General features: G+C 36.4%; 4 protein-coding genes across 10 annotated transcripts in view; all 4 read right to left on the reverse strand.

Annotated features, from left to right (window-relative positions):
- The window catches only part of LOC122844126 (protein MTSS 1-like), a 52,123-nt gene extending 50,462 nt beyond the window's left edge, over positions 1-1,661 (reverse strand). For 2 of the 6 annotated variants that reach the window (XM_044139318.1, XM_044139316.1), the window contains exon 1: positions 1,240-1,655. In XM_044139318.1, coding sequence (XP_043995253.1) covers positions 1,240-1,311 — 72 coding nt within the window. In that variant the 5' untranslated portion in view covers positions 1,312-1,655. Of the gene's footprint in view, positions 1-1,239 lie in introns of all 6 variants that reach the window. The other 4 variants (XM_044139314.1, XM_044139312.1, XM_044139315.1 and 1 more) reach the window with 4 other exon arrangements.
- A 2,960-nt stretch (positions 1,662-4,621) lies between these two features.
- Positions 4,622-6,339, reverse strand: LOC122844128. The gene is made up of 3 exons (XM_044139319.1): positions 6,102-6,339; positions 5,975-6,018; positions 4,622-5,899 (listed from the first exon to the last, which is right to left on the reverse strand). The coding sequence occupies exons 1-3, from the start codon at positions 6,215-6,217 to the stop codon at positions 4,788-4,790; spliced, it is 1,272 nt and encodes a 423-aa protein (XP_043995254.1). The 5' UTR covers positions 6,218-6,339; the 3' UTR covers positions 4,622-4,787.
- Positions 6,340-7,367: 1,028 nt separating this feature from the next.
- Positions 7,368-11,872, reverse strand: LOC122844130 (secretagogin-like). Its single transcript, XM_044139322.1, has 11 exons — positions 11,644-11,872; positions 11,057-11,127; positions 10,809-10,904; positions 10,406-10,495; positions 10,231-10,287; positions 10,001-10,078; positions 9,859-9,914; positions 9,064-9,109; positions 8,891-8,950; positions 8,496-8,564; positions 7,368-8,048 (listed from the first exon to the last, which is right to left on the reverse strand). Exons 1-11 carry the CDS (start codon positions 11,711-11,713, stop codon positions 7,923-7,925), a joined length of 819 nt encoding a protein of 272 aa, XP_043995257.1. The 5' UTR covers positions 11,714-11,872; the 3' UTR covers positions 7,368-7,922.
- An 87-nt stretch (positions 11,873-11,959) lies between these two features.
- LOC122844129 (F-actin-uncapping protein LRRC16A) overlaps positions 11,960-19,501 on the reverse strand; it is a 30,288-nt gene continuing 22,746 nt past the window's right edge. For both annotated transcript variants that reach the window (XM_044139321.1, XM_044139320.1), the window contains 13 exons: positions 19,284-19,406; positions 19,022-19,197; positions 18,476-18,563; positions 18,214-18,375; positions 18,066-18,132; positions 17,671-17,921; positions 16,364-16,479; positions 15,568-16,105; positions 15,401-15,443; positions 14,603-14,794; positions 14,327-14,464; positions 13,443-13,598; positions 11,960-13,139 (listed from right to left, as the gene is read on the reverse strand). In XM_044139321.1, coding sequence (XP_043995256.1) covers positions 13,012-13,139; positions 13,443-13,598; positions 14,327-14,464; positions 14,603-14,794; positions 15,401-15,443; positions 15,568-16,105; positions 16,364-16,479; positions 17,671-17,921; positions 18,066-18,132; positions 18,214-18,375; positions 18,476-18,563; positions 19,022-19,197; positions 19,284-19,406 — 2,178 coding nt within the window. In that variant the 3' untranslated portion in view covers positions 11,960-13,011. The remainder of the gene's footprint in view (positions 13,140-13,442; positions 13,599-14,326; positions 14,465-14,602; positions 14,795-15,400; positions 15,444-15,567; positions 16,106-16,363; positions 16,480-17,670; positions 17,922-18,065; positions 18,133-18,213; positions 18,376-18,475; positions 18,564-19,021; positions 19,198-19,283; positions 19,407-19,501) is intronic.

The following is a 19,501-nucleotide window of genomic DNA, read 5'->3' on the forward strand; positions in this document are numbered from 1 at the left end:
GCAAAATAAACTTGAAAATACAAAAGCATCGAACAATGTTTATTCTGCATTTAGATCCATGACTGACATCAAAATAATAAATGTTATATTGAATCAAAAGATTTTATAACAAAACCAAATAAATCTTGTGCTCAAGATTATGAGAATCTATTTCCATCACTTTGACTAGCTGCTTGTTGCTTTTCTGTTTCTGATCAGTCAGCTCTTCACTGGATTCTGTCTCATCATGGCTATGGTCAAGTTTTCTTGTATCAGAAGATGCTGAAGTGAACATTGAAGGCACTTTTGCTTTGATGAGCAGAAAAATACTTAATTGACTTCAAAAATATCTTTAAAAGATGAAAGACAACATGAGTAAGTCTCAGAGCTGCACCATTCATGTTTTTCAATTTGTAGTTTCATCTTCAATTCTGATTTCAATAGATGTATAACCCCAACACCCATCTGAACCTTAAGAAGGACTATCATATGAAAAGACATTGAGAATTGTTGATTGATTAGTTAATACAGTAGATCAGAATTGGTAGGAGTTCATCAGGAAGGAAAGAGCAAGAAAAAAATGTGCATTTCTGAATCAATATCGTATTTCCCCCAGGATAATCTCCCATTTTAGAAGCCATTTGCTGAAAAAGTTGACAATTTGCACTGACAAATAGCACAGTTTTAAAATAGCTACTCATTATTTTTTCATTAGCAGTCTTCCTGATTAATTTCCATTCACTTAGGTGGATTCTATTCTGGAAATAAGAAAAAAAAAAGGAATTTGAGGGAAATGTTATCTATTTTTAGCAACAATGTAATCCATTCTCATGGAATGCCAGAGACATGTCAAGATTAAACTCCAAGTAGAACATCTAGGTTTTCTGTTGAGTTTTTTTAAGCTGAAAGGAGGCTGAGCATCTTGCACCCAATTGTGTTTTCATCTGCAGCACCAAAGCAACAGTGATTCATCCATGCAAAGCTCTCCTGTGTTTGGTTACCTTGGTAAACCTGGGTTTACATGCTACTGAGGCAATGAGCTGCAGCCCTTCACATCCTGCCCCCCACCCAGCTCTCCCCCCCACCCCCCAGGATAATTAGCAAATTAATGATGTCGCTTGCAAATCAGAGAGACAAACACAATTACCGTACTCCACCATTCCCTGCTTTGGTGCAACGCAGCCTGAAGAATCACTTTGAAATTTATTACAGGAAGATTGTGATCACAAGTCTAAAGAAGCAACAATTTTCATTTGTTACCTTCATGTCTCCAATGACAGTCTGGAAAAGCCCCCCCAGCGCGCTGCACTCCCTCTCCATCACCGTCTCCATCTTCAGCTGCGTGAACGGAAATTGCAAACAATCTCACACGCAGCTCCCGGAGTCCATTAATGACGTGGAACCAAACGAACAAATCACAGAAAAGGGTGGAACTGATAAGGAAAGGCTCAGCTTCGCGCTGCGGGGTGTCCCCGGCTGGTGATGGAGCCCTGAACTCGGACAGAAGGCGCAGCAGAGTTGGTTAGTTTCCAGTCGTAGCCGGTAACTCCCATGTCTGCAGCAGGAGGAGGAGAGGCATGACGGAGGTGGGAAGTGAAGTGACAGCAGAGAGGAGCGCGACACCGCCGGAGAGAGGAGCAACTTTCCACAGAGCTGCGCCTCAGGCACCAAGACAGGGGACCTGGCACGGGAGCGCGCTCCTCTGGGTCGTGGACGCGCTGGAAGATGGCCCCGCCTTCAAATCAGGGAGGCTTTTTTCATTATGGAGGGTGTTGTCTGTGGGACAATACTGATTTAATTACTGAATCCAATAGGCTGTGGTTATTAACACGCAAAGATAATATTCAAACAAACACATCTCAGACGTAGATGAAGGAGGAAAAAAATCTAGATCAATTTTAGTCACACCAGATAAACAAGCATTTACTTACAACACACACAAAAAAGTATATATATATATATATATATATATATATATATATATATATATATATATATATATATATATATATATATATATATATATATATATATATATATATATATATATATATATATATACTATTGAAAGTAAATAAGGAGAAGCATTAGAGACTGATGCCTCATAGAGTGCTGCTCTAAGAAATGTGTTCATTATAAAAAAACATATCAGAAAGGGGAGCATATCAGTAAGAAATGTTATTTTAAAAATAGTTTATGCAAAGTTTCACAACAAAAGAAACATCACAAATGTTCTTGTATATTTCTGGATTCATAGTTTTAACAGGATTTTCATTGAGAAGCGTTCACATTCATATTTTTGATTACGTCGCCATCTAGAGAATATTTTACTGAACTACCTCATTGTAAAGAAAAAAGTTAGGTGTTGATTAAATACACAGGAAGGAATAGACAGGAATTTATACTAAATTTAGCAGTTTTAGCTGAGGACTTTGTGGAATTTAGAATCTAATTGACACGCAGAATACATTTAAGCAGTAGATACAACATTTATTCTATATTTTGCACTGATTTTACATTATTTATCTAATTGAGTTCAGTTTGAAGGCGTTCTTTAGCAGCTTTTCTTCTTCATTTAAGTCATAGTACATCCAGTAACCAAGTATGTAACCCAATTTGCATTTACTTGAGACAAAAACTTTGTGCAATTGACTCAATGCCTCAACAGACAAGAGAAATAAGACAGTAACCTCTAAAAATCTGGGTTGGAGAGAGTAAGGCAAACCTGTAAGTGAAGGACTCAAAACTAACAAATGGCTAGTTTTGGATTATCTCATTCTAAGCTGTTTAGGATGAGATAATAATCCTAAACAGCTTAATTTCTGTTTGACACAAGGACTCACAGATACAGACTTAACCTGAAGAAGGAGGATTTTTTTCCCCAGACAATCCCATGATACCATTCAGTGCACATGATTCAGGATGAATCTAAAAATAGAAATAGAAATGACCTTCTTCCAGGATCTCTGAAGAGTTCCATAAACAGCTCACACATCTTTCCATATATGGCCTTATTACTTCTAAACATACAGCTCCAGCTACATGGAAGCACAGTATTCTCTGCACACACTTTTCACATATGGCAACTTGTGCTTCAGTCAAATGACTGTCTTTAGGCACATTCAGGCATTCTTTTTCTTTTTCCACTCACTGTGTACACACTTTATATTGATAAAAAGTACTATTTCCACTGGCAGATTATTTGACTTATAACATGGGGAAATGTCTTTTATAAGTTAAATAATCTACCAGTACCTTATCAAGACATTTTTGCTTTAAAACAAGCTTATGTCTTGCTGAAAAGCCACGTAGAAGCAGTTTTTCCCTTCATTTCAAGTGTATTTGTATTATAAACTAGAAAAAATAATAGGTTTTTTGTTTTAGCTTATAGAAATATGCTCTTACTGCAGTGCAGCAAAATGTAATATGAATAACTATGAGGCAAAAATAAAACAGGTGAACTAAAATGCACCTAATTAGTAGAAATAAACAAAACTGAAAACTGTTTACAGATATAAATTATGAACCTATAACCCATGACTAATTTAGTGAATCCCAAACAAAAGAAAATTGGCCTTATGTATAGATGTTTTGCTTTATATTGTAGATTTAGTTTCAGATTAAATTATGTGAGAATTGTTTCTTAAAATCAAGAGTTAAAAGCCTTGAAGTGTTTCTTAGTACAGTAGCTCAAATAAGTTTTAGAATATTGGTGGAACGGTAGGATCAAAATTTGACAAGATGTAATATTCATCTGAACTTAAGCAGACCTGAAGTTGGAAGTTTAAGAACTTTAAAATGTTGTGTAAAAGGATGTGTTTAACCCACTTTGAACTGAACAGGGATCAGCTGGGGAGGCTGGCAGTGTTACAGAGTACCATCACTTACCATGTAGGCCTGCTGCTTAATGACAGAGAGCACAAAACACATGGGATGATAGTCTGTGCCCAGAAAGCAGGGTTCTGTCATTATCTGGCCTGAATAGTGGAACAATGAACTAATAACTGCTATCAGAGTGGCAGGGAGGGGGATAATGAGGAGGGTGAAGACAAGGAACCAGCGATCAGACTCGTTCATTTTACACTGCTTTTCATGTACAATGTTACTATATTTTAAGGGCTTCCCTACATGGTGAAAACACCCAACACTGCAGCATTAAGTAGAAACTGACATACCCAAATGCTACTTGTCAGTACCATGGATTCATCCTTTCAACTCACATTAAAGCTAATCGAAACCAGAGTGATGCAGAGAACATGCTAAAAAGGTAAGCCATATTAGGTGTGTTTGAGTAAAAAGTTACCAGTGCCAAGATGGTGAACACTAAAGGTAGCACTTGACCACATTTAGAGCCAATAACTGGTTGCAGCATATAGTTCCAAGACCTTCATGTTGCCCCTCCCCCATTGCCCTCTGGCCCAGTCATGCAGTTGTGCATTTGATGAGACATCCAACATTTGCCTTAGCTTGCATTTAGTTCTAGTGCAGCTCTCAACCTTAAAGGACTAGCTACAGAAAGTTTCTTCCACATCACCACCAGTTACACCTAGTTGGTAAAACAAGTCACATAGAGCCTCTAAAATATTGAGGCTTAGACTTCTGTGGCAGCTCTTGCAACCAATGTTGTCACAGACACATACAATACAGTTTCAAACTGTTTATTTCAGTATGAATCTACAAATAAGCAGAGGACTGGAAACCAGAGAACAGAAAGAGCATTTATAGACATTACTCAAGTCTGCAACAGCAAAATGATAAAGTGAGTTACAATTAAGATCTCAGAGCCAGTTTTTGTTTGACAGTTGAAGTCAATTTCCACATTGATAGGGAGATGCCACATTAACTGGTCTAGAGCTTCTTGACCCAGGCTTCATTTGTGGATTTGCATTGGTATCTTGCAAAAGATCCTTGTTCTGAGGTACACTGGAGAACAGAGAGCCCAGCAACCTTGCCTGCTGCTGGGTGGCATGGCAGCCTGATTGCTGCCCTCTAGGATGGTATCCAGGTGACACTGGTCTAGAACTCCTGATGTTAGCACCAACTCGTTGGTTGGAGTCAGCAGAAGGCACACTACCCCACAAATTTTTGGTTTGCAGTACAGCAGGTGCTGTAAAGGTTAAAGCCTTTTGGTGTCGCTGGGCAGTTGACTCTGAGGCCCGTACACTAGAAGTATAGATGCCCAACTGGCCAGGATTGGCTTTCAGCATAGCAGGCACTGACAAAGAGTGTTGGTGTCGTCTAGCAGTGGATTCTGTTCTTGCACTTGGAAGACTGACAGTGTGCCACATGGCTGTTTTGGTCTGGAGTACAGCAGGTGCAGACAGTGCAGGATGTTGATTGGGTGGCCAGGAAGCAGGTTGTGGACCCTTTGCACTCAGAAGCTTGACAGTGTCCCACATACCCACCTTATTCTGGAGTACAGCAGGTGCAGAGAATGCAGCATGTTGATTGGGTGGTTGGGATACAGATTCTGGAATCAATTGCATGCCTGTGCCAGGTGAACTGGGCTGCAGCTGAGGTGGTGCATGAATCTCAATTGCACCACTGGAGACAACACTTGAGCCATAGTGCCTCTCCCCTTGAGATGAAGGTTCCCTCATTCCTGGAGCCCTATGGAGCAGGCCACCTTGTGGCTGTTGCTGCCGAGTCAGAGCTGAGGCAGACCTGTAGCTAGATACACTTCCTGGTTGACTGTAACTACTTACTTGCCTGCCATAACCGCTTTGACCTTGGCTAGGAACTGAGCCCCATGGTTTGGAAGCCTCAGCTGATAGATCTCCAATGAAAGTTGAACTAGACACAGAACCTCTTCGCAGTAGAGAGCCTTCATAACTGTAGGGAACAGGTCGGTAAGAGCGGCGGAGAGTCTCAGCTTGAGTTGAAGGGCCAAGATTTCTACTTGCATATCTTAAGACATTTCCTAGGGGAAAAAAAATAAAGCCATTTGTCAGAGGTAGTTATCAGATAAAACTTTGTGAGTTCAATGAACCCATACCTATTGCAAGCTGTCCAAAGGTTATCAGAGAGAGCAATATAATGCTGAAAGAGACCAGATAATCAGAATTAGTTATTTCATTTAACATTGTAACTTAACTCAGCAGAACTTTGAAGTGTAGTCAAACCTTAAATATAATCCAAACATCTTTTCTTCGTTCAGAAAACCTGAAGCAAGACAGTCTGTAAAATGTTTGCTGTACAGACTGCTAAGAAAAGAAACCCCAATTCTGGTTTCATACATACATGAGCCCAATGGTCTTTTAAAAGGGTTTCAGACAGCCACATGTCTCACTGATTAATAATTGGAAGCAGCTTGGAATCTTTTTTTGGGAAAGTGGCTGACTTTTTTTCAGGATGTCACTTAGCTTCATTCCTCACAGCTGTGAGCCACCCAATTAGCTGCTACAGTCTCTTAAAGGGGAAGTTCTTGCATTGGGCTTCAATATCTCCTTCCTGTCTTTTTATAAATTTATATCATTCAACAAAGAGATTTTCCTCCTCTGATAGACTGACAACCTGTTCAGGGTTTACCCCATACACTGGAGATTAATTTAAATGGCAAAGAATGAATGAATAAATACCACACATATTTTTCTTCCATTTCCTTTTTCTACATGCAATGACGAATACGTATTTAAATTTTATTCCACTATATTGTGTTTATGAAGTTGTTTCCACAAGAGGATGCCTGTTGTGGAAACATAAGAACATGCACAATTCCTATTCTGAAGAACCAGAGGAAAACATTTAGTGGAAGCAGCGACTTCATATTTCTTGATAAAGGCAATGCAACATCCATACCAACTAATATTACTACGATTAACTGAATTTGACAGTGTTGGATGAGAATTAGATGTGAATTGGAGTAAATTTAACTCAAACTTTACTATATGAGTAGATTTTATTTTATTGTATGTGAATAATCTACCATAATTTTTTACTTTCAGTTCTATGAAACCTAACTTATGCTCAATGAATAGTATAAGCTGGATAGTAGCACAACCTTGACCTAACTATTTCCACCTCTCACTTTGCACTACTTACAATTAATATAAAAGTATTGGATGTGAAAATATTTTGCTTCAACTGTATCCTTTTCTTTGGTGAGAAGATGTAAAAGTTTGGAAGGACTCTTTACAATGAGCCTATTTTGCTCCCTCCAGAGTTTCTCTAACAAAATAAAACTGAGACTCTGGCTTGATCACTCAAAATGTTATTTTACTTCCCGTCAGAAAAAAGAAATGGAGGTAAGTATAAAAAATACTTTAAGCCTAAATTGTGTGTATTGATAATTTGTGGCATAAATTTAAGTGGAGCTACTACTTGAACATCGGTGGAACTTAAATCAATAATTCTACCTGGAGCAATATAGGACAAAAGCAGACAATGTGTATAGTAACCCCTCTCATATTTATTTATTTAGGGATTTATTTATTTTTAAAATATACATTTCATCATATATTAAAATATAAGAAGTAATGATAAAACTGCACCTATTGTCAGCCTTTGATTTCTATTTTACCTGTAACTTGTGTTCTTGCAAGTAATCATTGAACCTACTCAGAAAATCATACACAGGTGACAGTTTTATTTAATATATTCAATCATCACTGCTTTGACTAGTTTCACAATATGATCATACATACACTAGTTCACATTGTACATCATCACATCACAAAGCTTCACATAATCCAGATAAGTTATTTAAAACCATCTATAGTCTGCCTGTAAGGTTTAGTTTTTATGTAGTTTGTTTTTAACAGAAATAAATAGTTTTAATACAGCCGAGTAGTTTAATACAATAAAAATGCTATAAAGTAGCAAAAAATTATCAAATGAATAAACGGATAGAAATGAAGAGCCTTAAGGTGGATAGAAAGATAAGCACAGAGGAATTCAAGATAAAACACTCTATGATGAAGTGTTAACTGAGGGTTAACGAAGGGTTAACTGAGTTTGAGGCCAAGGCAGAGAGCAAGCTCGTTCTTCTGGATTTTTCCGTCTCTGTTGATGTCACAGTGACCCATCAGGGTTTTCCTGAACTTGTCCAGTTCCATCCCACTGATACTGGGCTGCAGAAAGGTTTGAGAGAGCTGGTCTTAGAAGAAAAATCAGAGGTCACAGTGTTTCTGTCCTTCCATCCAGATAATGTTTTAAAAACTTATTGCATACCGTTGGAATAACATATATTCAACTAGAAAATGTTGTAGCTCAAGTTAGAATTTGACACAGACACACACAATCTTACAAGCACAGGCCTAAGGAAAATTAACCTAACACATATTTTTGGGCTACTGGAGAGGAAGCCGGAGTACCCTGAGAGAATCCACTCATGCAAAGAGAGCGCATGCAAACATCATACAGATAGGCCTGAATTTGAACCCAAGATCATGTTGAATTAAGTCAATGATGCAAACAACTGAGTCATCATGCAACCCAATATAAATATGACTGCTGGCAGTTTCATCTGTATTCATAGAATAAAAAAATAATCTGTAAATTTGTGATTTTTTTTCTACCTTCACCAGCTCCATCATGTCCTTGACAAATCCATCAACTTCAGGCCCCTCCAGTGCACCTGTTTTACTCTACACACAAAACATACTTATGCTCCATACAGGTATAAAAGTTGCATCAACATATCTTTAACTTTTATTTTGGTTAATACATTTTATTATAAAAATATAAGATCTTAACATAAGAACAATATCAAAAGAGCAAAATAAGTATTTTGTGGTGCAGTACAGCTGCATCTCATAACTGAAATATTCTATAACAAAACTTTCATTTTCACAAAAAATTATCTCTGGCTTTACATTATTTGAAAAGAAAATCAGGTTCAATTAGTTGTTATAAATGTGGTGGTAAAAGAGCAGAGAAGAGAAAGAATGAAACCAAAGAAATCTGAACTTACAACATCATAATGAGCAAAAATCTTCTCAAAGTCCCTCTTTCTGTCCTCTAGACTGCAAGCCTGAAACAGTCAGATTAGATTTAAAGTTCATGAGGTCTGGAAGGATGCTATATAAAATTTATTTCAAAACATATAAATGTGCCTAGAAAAATTGGGTTTAAATTTGAACTCACTTCTGTCTTAAACTTCAGTAAAAAGTTTTCATTCAGTGCCAAAATTCTAAGAAAAAACAGAAAAACTGTGAAAATACAAAACAAACAATTCCAATACATTTTGACATTTATGATGTATTTTGTTATTAGTTGTTTCTTTTAATTAAAGATACTAATCAAAAATTTAGTTCACAATCTCTTTTAAAAAAAAAATATTTTGTTTAAATCTACAAAGTACATTGCATACAGGAAATATAGAAATCACAGACTTTATAAACAAGTGACAAAGTCAAGATAACAATGGATAATTTAAGTGAAATACAGTTAGCAAGTTTTAGGTCTTTATACAATTAGCAGAATTGGCCCTAAATTAGCAAAGTTTGCAGAAACATGGGGCTCCATAAGCTCTTGAAATTATCCAGGACAAGATTTCAGAGACCATTCATACACCCACAGAACAAAAACTAAACAAATGTGTGCTTGATTGATTATTTCTTAGTTGTGACAATAATTGATGGCAACAAATCTAATAGAGATGGAAAGCCTATTTATTTTTGCTTTAATGGTGCCACATTTGTAAGGAAAATCCATTTGTGGGTTGAACAGCGTACTGCTGTTGTGTATGTGGGTTGCACCCAGGAAAACTTGTAGAATTGCTTGGTCGTTGTGACTGCTTGAGGTTCACTATTGAGGCCCACGTTTATTAAAACATCAATCAAACAGCTCAATGAGCAACACCAAGCAGGGGTCAACAGTAAAATGAGCTGCTTGCCATTTGCTAGAGAGGTTTTTACTGTTTTTTCAGAACCGTGGTACCTGGCCATGTCATTCAGATCCAGTCTGCCATCCTTGTTCGTGTCAAACATCTTCATCTGCAGGTACATAAAAGACAAAATAAAGGCAACAGGCAGTGAGAATGATATTTTAGAAACTTGGTCTCAACATGATGCCTTTTTACCATGGTTTCGGTATACTCCTCCAGCTTCTGGGGCGTGATGGACTTCCTGTGCTGGAGGAACAGGTCCTGTAGGAAGCCCTGTGGAGAGGCAAGAGTTTATAAGCAACACAATTAATTTGATGTAAAAATCTGCAGCCACTTAGTCCTCTATTTCTTCAGAATATATTTTTTTCAGATTCAAATACACTTAAAAAGAAAGATGTATGCATATTTATCTGGAGACACATTACCTTGAGCTCATTGGCTGAAATGTAACCACTGCTATCTGTGTCATAATTTCTCCAAATCTGTAATGAAAGAAGGCCGATAAATCATAAATGCTTGAAAATAATGTTTTGATGATTCAGCAGTATTTTGTTTCACAATGAATGCATTTACCATCTCTGTTGATTTTTTTCCACTTACCCTCATAAACTCCACACTATTATCCAATGGAGTTTCTCTGCGAAACAACAGCAGGAAATTTTCCTCCACTGGAAGCATCATGGCGGCCAGCTAGAAACAGCCGTTAAGAGTTTTTGTGGAAGATGTTTTACTTTCAGTAAGGACTCAGTTATTTACAAGGTGATCCATCTTTATTAACTTCTATGTTTTGCAACAATTTCTACTCAGAAGACAATCATTAGAGAAAAAAAGTGAGCTTTTTTTGAATTGTTAAGTCTGCCAGACTGATTTAAGTTCTGTGCAGTCACACAAACCTAAAGTCAAGCATATCAGGATTTTTTCCTTCTGTTGTACAAAAACAAACAAACAAAAAAAAACAACTTAGCAAATTTTTCCATCAGTGGTTCAGCTGTTTTGGTCTTACCTCTTCAATCTGCACATTTTTGTCTGGAGTGGAGTCATATGGAGACACAAATCTTTCCCTCATTCTTCTCACTTTGTCCTCCGTTATCTCCTCCACCTGAAAACAACATTTCACATTGTGTTTTCATACCCATTTGCTTTTCAAAACAAATGAAAAACAAAACCAAATTGAAGCACATCCATATTTAGACTCTTTTGCAATAAAATCAGTGATTATATTTAACCTGAACACAACTGTATTATATTTACCTTCATTCCAAGTTTGTGCAACATGTGCTTGAAAAAGTCATCCATCTTCTTTCCTTCAATGTAGCCTTTGTCTATGAGAGTATTAAGAGATTTATCATATTTTACTAAAAATCTTCCATTTAAAAACTGAATAAAGCCAACAAATTGTTCAATAGATTTTCATTGACATATGTGATTTCCTGTCTTTCAGTCTTTATAAAACATAACTGTAAAATCAAGTTATCACAATGAAAAGTGATAACTTGGATAAAACTTTATCATTAAGAAAATAGTCTAATAGACATATAGAAGAATTTTGTACAAGATTTCAGAATAATTAAAGTGATCCTCCTATACAGAACATGTAAATAATCTTCATTAATGATAGAATTTCATGCAAGTAATCCACTGTTTGGAAATAAAGTAATTCAGTTTTTGTCCTTGAGTTAATTAAAGAGATCTGATTTTCAAAAATGTGAATCAGCAAATACATAATACAAAGTTTAATCAATTATTATATTTGCCGCAAATAAAAATAAAAGCAAATTCTATTTAAAAACTGTTTTAATTTAGAAAGGATATATTAGGAGTCATGGAGGTCTTTGTACCATCTTTGTCGAAATGTTGCCAAATCTGTAAGAGACGAGCAGCATCAAGTCTCTCCAGTGCGTTGTCCATGGTTCTGGTGATCCGTACAAAAGCCAAGTTTATGACAAAAAAGAAGAAAAACTGCAACAGTAAAATAATTCTTTAGAGTTGCAAAGAAAATAAATATCCCACTGAAGTAAAAATCAAACTTTTCCCTGTGGTGTATTCTGATATCAGTTTTAAAAAAAATGGAACAAAAGAGAGGTTGAGCCTTTTATATGTGAGGGGAGGGATAACAGGAGAAAATAACAGAGGCTACATAGAGAGAGGGAGTGGGGTGTAAGTGTGACCAAGAACTCATTTTATTGATATAAACAATAAAATGTTTAGAACAGCTTTTTGTCACATTCCCAGGCTAACATAACCATTTACATAAGGAATAAAATCAATTAAAAATGAAATATTTTTTTAAAAAAAGGAAGCATAACATAATATATTCCCAGTAAAATGAAGACCATCACCAAGTTCTATCAATACGTTTTCACAAGATAACAAAATTTCTTTATGACAAAAATATGTATTCACTAAACAGAACCCTAAACAAACATCAATACATATTTACATAGCCATATAATACATACATAAGTGCAGCAGTACATCATTAGGATGCAAGTATATAACAAACTTTATTGTGAGGGTACAGCAGCAGTGTTGATAAAAAACAAATCATGTTTTTTCATAAGAAACAATTGTGATGTTATCCCAGCAGGAGAGCAAAGGTGTGGTAATGACAAACAAAACAATTTTTGTTGCAGAATACAATTTTAAATGTTTTCATTCCCCAAAGAAAACCCTAATATTTTCAGCCAGACAATAATAGGCTCTTTTCTTGAGCTAAAAAAAATACGTACCAACGCCAAAAGAAAGACATTGTTTTGGTTTCTACAAGCTCAAAATAATAATATAAAAAAAAACAATAAAAAAATAGAACCCTAGAAAATTAACCGATTAATGTACCGATACACTTTTTATTAAGTCTGAGTAAAAGAAGAAAATGTATTTTCCCATGTTTTGAAATAAATGAGTTTTCCATAGTAAGCAAAGTTTCTAAAAAGATCTCTGCACTAGTAACATATCGACATCTGTAGCTATGCTATTTACAAACTTATTATAGCTCTTAGCTGTGAAAACAACAGAAAATGTATGAGATTGTAGAAATGTTTTAGACTCTTCTTTATGATATGTTGCTAGAAAGCTTTAAAAAGAAACACAAATTAAATCTTTCTATACACAGACTGATTCTGTCAGATCAAACTGATTTGTTTTGATGTGAAGGCATCCAAGGTATCATGGGATGAGATTTAAAAGATGCCAACATCTTGCTGGAATCACATTGAAGGAGTGTCGTCCCCGGATTCGTCCTCAGATTTGTTATTAGACTTGAGGTCAGAGCTCAAAGTTGAAATCTCGCTGCCAGCTGGACTGAGATCCATGTCTGTCTGAGATGGAAGTCTCACTAGAATGATAAAAAAAATGAAATCAGGACATTGGATAGACGAAAAAGGTCTAAAAACATAAGATTATAGGCGATCTCTGTGCATCATCATAACAATGTTTCTTTTCGTGACGTTTTCTAAAGTTTCAATTGCTTTCCTTAATCTACCAAAGGAATTAATCTTTGTTCAATGTAATACTTTTTTTGGCTAATGAATTGTATTCCATGTGGGGTGTTAATAATAATTACATATTCATAGTGTTAATAATCATGATACATCAGTAAAATTGGACATGAAATAACACAAAGGGTAAATGCTCAAACCATAGCCAGGGAGGGACTTTGTGCGTTCGCGTTCTTCCTCGTTGCAAAGCGGACTGGACGAGTTCTTCAGAGATGACCATTGTCGGCTGCTGTTGCCGGAGTCTGCACCTGTGACGCTGGGCTGCTCGAAAGCATCGCCATCTGCAGGAGACTCAGCTGCAGGATAAAGAGAAGATAAACCTGGGTTCAGAAATATTTTAACTAATTAATGTTCTTTATTTTTAAGCTCTAATTATTTAGTCTTAAAAATTACACATTCACATAAACAGATAAAGAAAAAAATGTGTATAGTAAAGGCTTCTTCATTATTTAAAATGTTTAAAATTTTATATGCAACACGCTTGAATAAAAAACCCAAGACTCCATAAAAAATGGTTAAATTCTCATTTCTTTCCTGTCTGTTTGATTTTAAAATCACATCTTTTTACACAACAATTAAGAGCAACAACTTCTGATTACAGAGGAGGGGTTCCTGTAAGTGTTAATTACAGAAGTGAAGCATCAAACTACAAAATCACAGATACACGCAGACATCTGGACGTGCCAAGTTACAGGCTGGAGCCGAGAGCATCTGCTCTGGGTTTTTTTCTGTGACGGACCTTTGGGTCTGTTGTTCTACGTGTGGAGGCGTCATGGCCTCCAAAGCCTTCATTAAACATCTGGTCACCTGTTAAATTAACTGTTGTGTTTTTAGCTGCTCTTTTCCCCTCAGTATTTTATGTCATTAGTGGTGCTGAATATTTATCTTTACAGTAGCATTTTTAGGATTTAAATACAGCTAGTCTGAATGTTTTGCCAAGTTAATATTTGCAGATATTATACTGTGGCATCAGCTTCTACTGAGACAATTGAGTTATTATTGGATGGTAGACAGAGATAGTAACCCTCCAGTGGAGACAAAAGTGCTGCATAGCTGCTGCTGGTGCTCTCTCTGTCTTGCTCCGATGGCGCCCTCTTCAGACGGGGAGCAGGAAGTGGTGCTTTGGGAGATACACTGCCAGGGGCAGACTCTATTGAATCATCTGAGAGACAAAAAAATATACCAGTAAAATAAGAGAAAAAAATCTGGAAAACCTAAGATTTTGCTTTAAGATGCATACTTCCAGCAGAGAACTAAAAGATGTGTGTAGGATTTAGTTGATAGACTTGTCTTATCTTACCAATGACAGAGATGCTGCATGGCCTGGGACTGGTTGGACTGAGTTGCCCAAATGTGCGAGGAACCAGTGGTGCTTTAGCAGGCTGTGCTGGGGCTGGTTTGGGGGTGGCATTTGGTGGTTTGGTCCTAGGAAGTGGCTCAAGTTTGGAGTCTTCAGGGTCTGTGGAAACCGCAGGATGTATATCTGACTTTGCTGGAAAAAAGAAAAAAAAGACACAGAGGTTTAGACATCATGATAGGAGATCATGTGATAGTTTTATGAAGCATGGACATGAGATTATATATATATATATATATATATATATATATATATATGCATAAAATGTAAATTAAAAAACAAATATGTATACATATATAAACCTTTAGAAAGGGAAAAAAACAGAAAACATTTCACAAATGAAAACTACATTAAAGAAAACTTTTTAGACTAATTTTTCTGCTTTTTTGTCACCTTGAATATAGACTTGTTCTATTTAGTATTTATTAAAAAATGTTTTCTTTACAGCAGTGCTTTCCTTCTTTTGTGATAGTAATTTGATTTTTGATATTAGTTTTTTGAAAGGATGAAAGCATTTAAAGCACTGTGCACTTTAGAATTTTAGAAATGTTCTGAAATTTTTCTTTTTATACCATTTTAATTTTAAAGGAAAAGATTTTTAAGTATAATATTTTAGTATTTTGGAAATTATTGTGAAATTTTCGATTAAAAGCAATCTCATAGCATCATATCTTATCACTCAATTTAAAAGCAAGATTTTCTTTCAGGATCTGTAGTTAGCACAGGTATAAACACACTTACGTTTGTCTGAGTCCACTTTGTCCAGGACTGATGATGAATCGGACTGAAAAAATAAAATAAAAATTCCACATTTCTCTATCATACATCCACATTAGCATGTATTTTTATAGGTGCTAATGACTGCTAGAACTAAAGTAAATATTGTATAACCTATTGATTTGACCAACCTTCTTTTCAGACATTTTATCTTGTCTTGTTTTCTCTTGTCTGGCCTTCATCTCAGCCAGCAGATCCTTTCCCATCATAGGAACACCAATATGGCGATGTATGTGTGGATTCTCCTTCTTCTCTATATTCTCCTTCTTTGGAGGACTTTCTTTCTTCTCCAGGTTTTCTATATCTTCCAGCTTCCTGGTATCTTTTTCTCCCCCTGCAGGTTCAGTGGAAGTCGGAGGAGCCTCCATCTCAGAATCTGTGTGGTTTGCAGACTGTGCTCCGTGGATCTCCTGTTGAGGGTCCATAACAGAGATTGGACTTTTTGCAAGTAGTATGGGAGAGGTAGGAGGGGCCTCCTCAGTGACTGGACTTGTGGTGGTGGTGTTAGCATGTGCAGGGTGAGGTGGTGTGATGGCGGGAGCTCCATGGCTCTTCTCAGAGCGGGACGTTCGGGATTTAATGAGGTTAAAGAAGCCACTCTTCCTGGATTCACGTTTTTTATCTGATGCTTCTGGTGTTGGTGTTGATGGACTTCTTATGGAGGGAAGTCTGGAGAATATTCAAAATAAAGACACACAAAGGTAAAATGATCTGAAAACTTCACCTAATGTTGTGATTTTTGAGGTTATGAGATAACATTTGATCATTCATTACTTTTTAGGGAAAAACAACCAAATCCAGATATCGTATATACTTTTTTCTCAATTTCTTTTTCAAGAATATAGAAACTAGAAACATTGTAAAGAGATCATGCCACCGTTTTTTTTTTACGCAAGAACAATAAATCAATTTCTGAGCAGTACTGACCTAAAGCTGAGTTTGACAACTTTCTTGGAGAAGAAGTCATCTAGACCCTCATCCAGTTTTTCCATCATATTATTTTGCTCTGCATCATGAGGCACTGAGCTTCCAGTGGCTTGTAGCTAACATAGAGACAGAAGACAAAAAAATTTAAAAAAGAGCAACAATCAAAGCACATTTCTTAAAAACTATAGCAATTATAGTTACAAAGATGATTTTAATTGTAAAACAGTATTTTATACAGAAGTGTTTTAGTCTTATGAGTCATTTCGTAATAAACCATGATATATAGCTAAAACCAGCTGCTTGCATACAATGGGCTAAAAGAAATATTATATATTATTGTTATTATGTTATCAGGCTGAACATATTCTGTTTATTATCAGTTATCCCTATTTGCTAAATGCCAGAATAATGTGAAAGTAAGTACAAAAATGTATATTTATTATTATTAAGAAAACCCCAATTGTGATGTCACCACTTCATGAGACTGTAAAATATTAATTCACAACATTTGACTTAAATGGGGGGATATCTGTTAATGTATTTTAAAGTACATGTCAAACACACTATTTCTGTGACATTATGAAAAAAAATTAAATAAAATCAGTCAATAGGTAAGGAAGACAACTCTGGACCTCCAGAAGTCTGCTTCATCCTTGGGCACAATTTCCACATATCTGAAAAGTGCCATGTTCAACATTTTTTATACGGTGTAGAAATCTCCACCCATTCTACCACACAGAAAGGTTTTTTTTTCTGAGCTTGAGAAACATATTTCACAAAAAACATTCACCTGTGGAACAGTGATTATGCCGACCTTAGCTTATACAATTACAATATTCTAATTTCAGGAGATTTATCAAGATATCAACCTGGAAATTAAAAATTAGAAGAAACTCCCCTCCCCCCAAAAAACAGCTCTTCCAAACAATCATTTTAAAGATACTGTCAAACTATTTAATAAAAAGACTTAACAGGATTGATTTAGAGTGGCCTTCACATAGAGACTGCTATGGCTTAAAAACCTGAGGCTTGAAGCATATCCAAGATGTGTTACATAAGTAATGCAGTTTAATAGGAAGAACTGAAAAATATTAAGGAAAGGTATGTCCCCTTTTGAATTTAAAAGAAAGTTGAAAAATTCTCAGTCAATTTAATTATTCAAACTGACCTAAAACAAAAATTATGAAAAGAAGGGACAAAGTCAAAGTGTATGAAATCTTTTTGTTACAACTGTGCTATAATTTTTTTAATACTGAAAAAGAAAGAAATATTGAAAAACCGTAACCATATCTTATTAATCTTCTTACTGGGGTTCTGGTGGGTTTTGTTCTCTTTTTCGGTTTTGGTCGGGATTTGGTGCAACTTTCCAGAGTTTTGTGCTCCATCTGTGGCAGCTCTCCTAAACACACAGACTTCCCATCTGACGGAGTGGGAGGGGGAGGCAGAGCTTCAGAATATGACATCCTATCTGATACTTGTGGGGGAGGAGAAGGAAGAGGAGGATCCTCAATGTGGATCGGAACTTCCTCCAGAGCTTTGTCCAGGTCAAACTCCATCTCTGTTGGAGAGAGAAGCTATAGTAACTCACCATTGCAAAGTAATGCAATGGTGAATTTTAAAGATACTCCAGAAGAATTTTCCATAACTTTTCATATTTCTATAGATAGCCTATTAAGCATCCAGCAGGATACAGATCTCTTACCAAATGCCACAGAAATAGGCCTCAACATTCTGACAAGAATACTCTTTCTTTTGGATTTAGGTGTCATCTATTGAGAGAAAGGACATTTTCATTTTCTGTTTTCACAAATTCCTCTTCAATTTCTCATAAAGTAAATTTATATTCCCACCATGCATGACTCCACATCATTCAGTCCATGTTTCTTGTCTTGATCCCGTTTCTGATCATGGTCATAGTTCTCTGGATGTAGAACTGTTTCATTCAGGACTTCTGCCTCTGACTGGGGTTCCTGATGTAACAATGGATGGTACTTTCTGATCAGGTGCTCGGCCTAGAGGTAGATGGAACAAAAGGAAATATGGTGAAATATGGTGAATATGGCCCAGAAGATGAGGAATCTGAATATTTGACAAAGAGGAGATGGCAGTAACCAGTGTATGTTGGGATCTTGACAGAGACTCCAGGATCTCATCAACAATGCGATCAGACAGAATGGACGCCACGCCAAGTTTCACTTCACTGTTTCACACAGAAATAATAAGGCCAGTGTCAATGAAAGTGAAAGCAGCTAAAAGAACATTGATGCAACAAAGAATCATAATTTTAGCAAAGAAATTTTTTTTATTGTGATTCTTGATTAAAACTCTAGTGGATTCAGACAAACATAAATGTGTTTATTACTGTGCTATCTGGGGACCAGGCAAAGAGCTGAAGTTTTTGCTTCAAAGTTACAGGATATATTTCTTGTAAATTAACTGGTTGTAATTTGAAACTCCACAACAAATGCAAAAATGCAAATAATGAGATTGTTCAAAAGGTTATTTCATAAAATACCACACTATTTATCAAAGTTGCATTGGGTGGCAAAACATTACAAAACAACATAAATTTTTGAAGCTACGATCTGCACTGTGATCTCCTAATAAAGGCAGAGTAAAGTTAATCTGATCAGCAGGCATGCATGGTGCAGAGCAAACCTGATTTTGTTGATGATGTCCATACCGGACTGCTCCAGAAGGGTGTTTGTGACGAAGCTGCAAGGGATGGTCATCCTCCCTGTAGCAGCTTTAAGCAGCTCCTGACGAAGGCCGCTCCTCTTCATCACATGAGGACAAAGGCCTTCAGCAGCATCAACCATAGACACCAGCATGGTCTGGAATAGTCAATATCATTTGAATCCTGACTCTTAAACTTTCACAGATTGCATTGTCAATGCTGATGGCGTTGATTCTATGATACCTGCAGTTGCTCGTCCATTACGCTTGCCACTTCTCCAGCCATTGACTCCAGCTTGTCCTGAATGGCTGCAACAAATGCAACTCTGGACCCCCCACTCTTTAAGTGGTACAAGTTGGGGAGCAGCTGGAACAAAATTCAAGCAAAAAAAGACCCTTATTCTACTTCTTTATTTGAATTTATTAGTGCACTGCATAAAGATACTCTGTTGGTGATGATCT

This window comes from Gambusia affinis, linkage group LG14 (genome assembly GCF_019740435.1).
Source record: "Gambusia affinis linkage group LG14, SWU_Gaff_1.0, whole genome shotgun sequence".
In the NCBI taxonomy this organism is placed as follows: domain Eukaryota; kingdom Metazoa; phylum Chordata; class Actinopteri; order Cyprinodontiformes; family Poeciliidae; genus Gambusia; species Gambusia affinis.

Bases quoted from the DNA above. Each gene is read 5' to 3' on its own strand.
- LOC122844130 (XM_044139322.1), bottom strand. From the start codon at position 11,713: ATGGACAACGCACTGGAGAGACTTGATGCTGCTCGTCTCTTACAGATT. The intron at 8,951-9,063 runs GTGAGTTCAAAT...TGACTGTTTCAG, and splicing joins TACTGAAGTTTAAGACAGAA to GCTTGCAGTCTAGAGGACAG. The intron at 8,565-8,890 runs GTAAGTTCAGAT...TTTTGTGTGTAG, and splicing joins TTTTTGCTCATTATGATGTT to AGTAAAACAGGTGCACTGGA.
- LOC122844128 (XM_044139319.1), bottom strand. From the start codon at position 6,217: ATGTATGAAACCAGAATTGGGGTTTCTTTTCTTAGCAGTCTGTACAGC. The intron at 6,019-6,101 runs GTTTGACTACAC...GGTCTCTTTCAG, and splicing joins ATGTTTGGATTATATTTAAG to CATTATATTGCTCTCTCTGA. The intron at 5,900-5,974 runs GTATGGGTTCAT...TTTTTCCCCTAG, and splicing joins CTTTGGACAGCTTGCAATAG to GAAATGTCTTAAGATATGCA.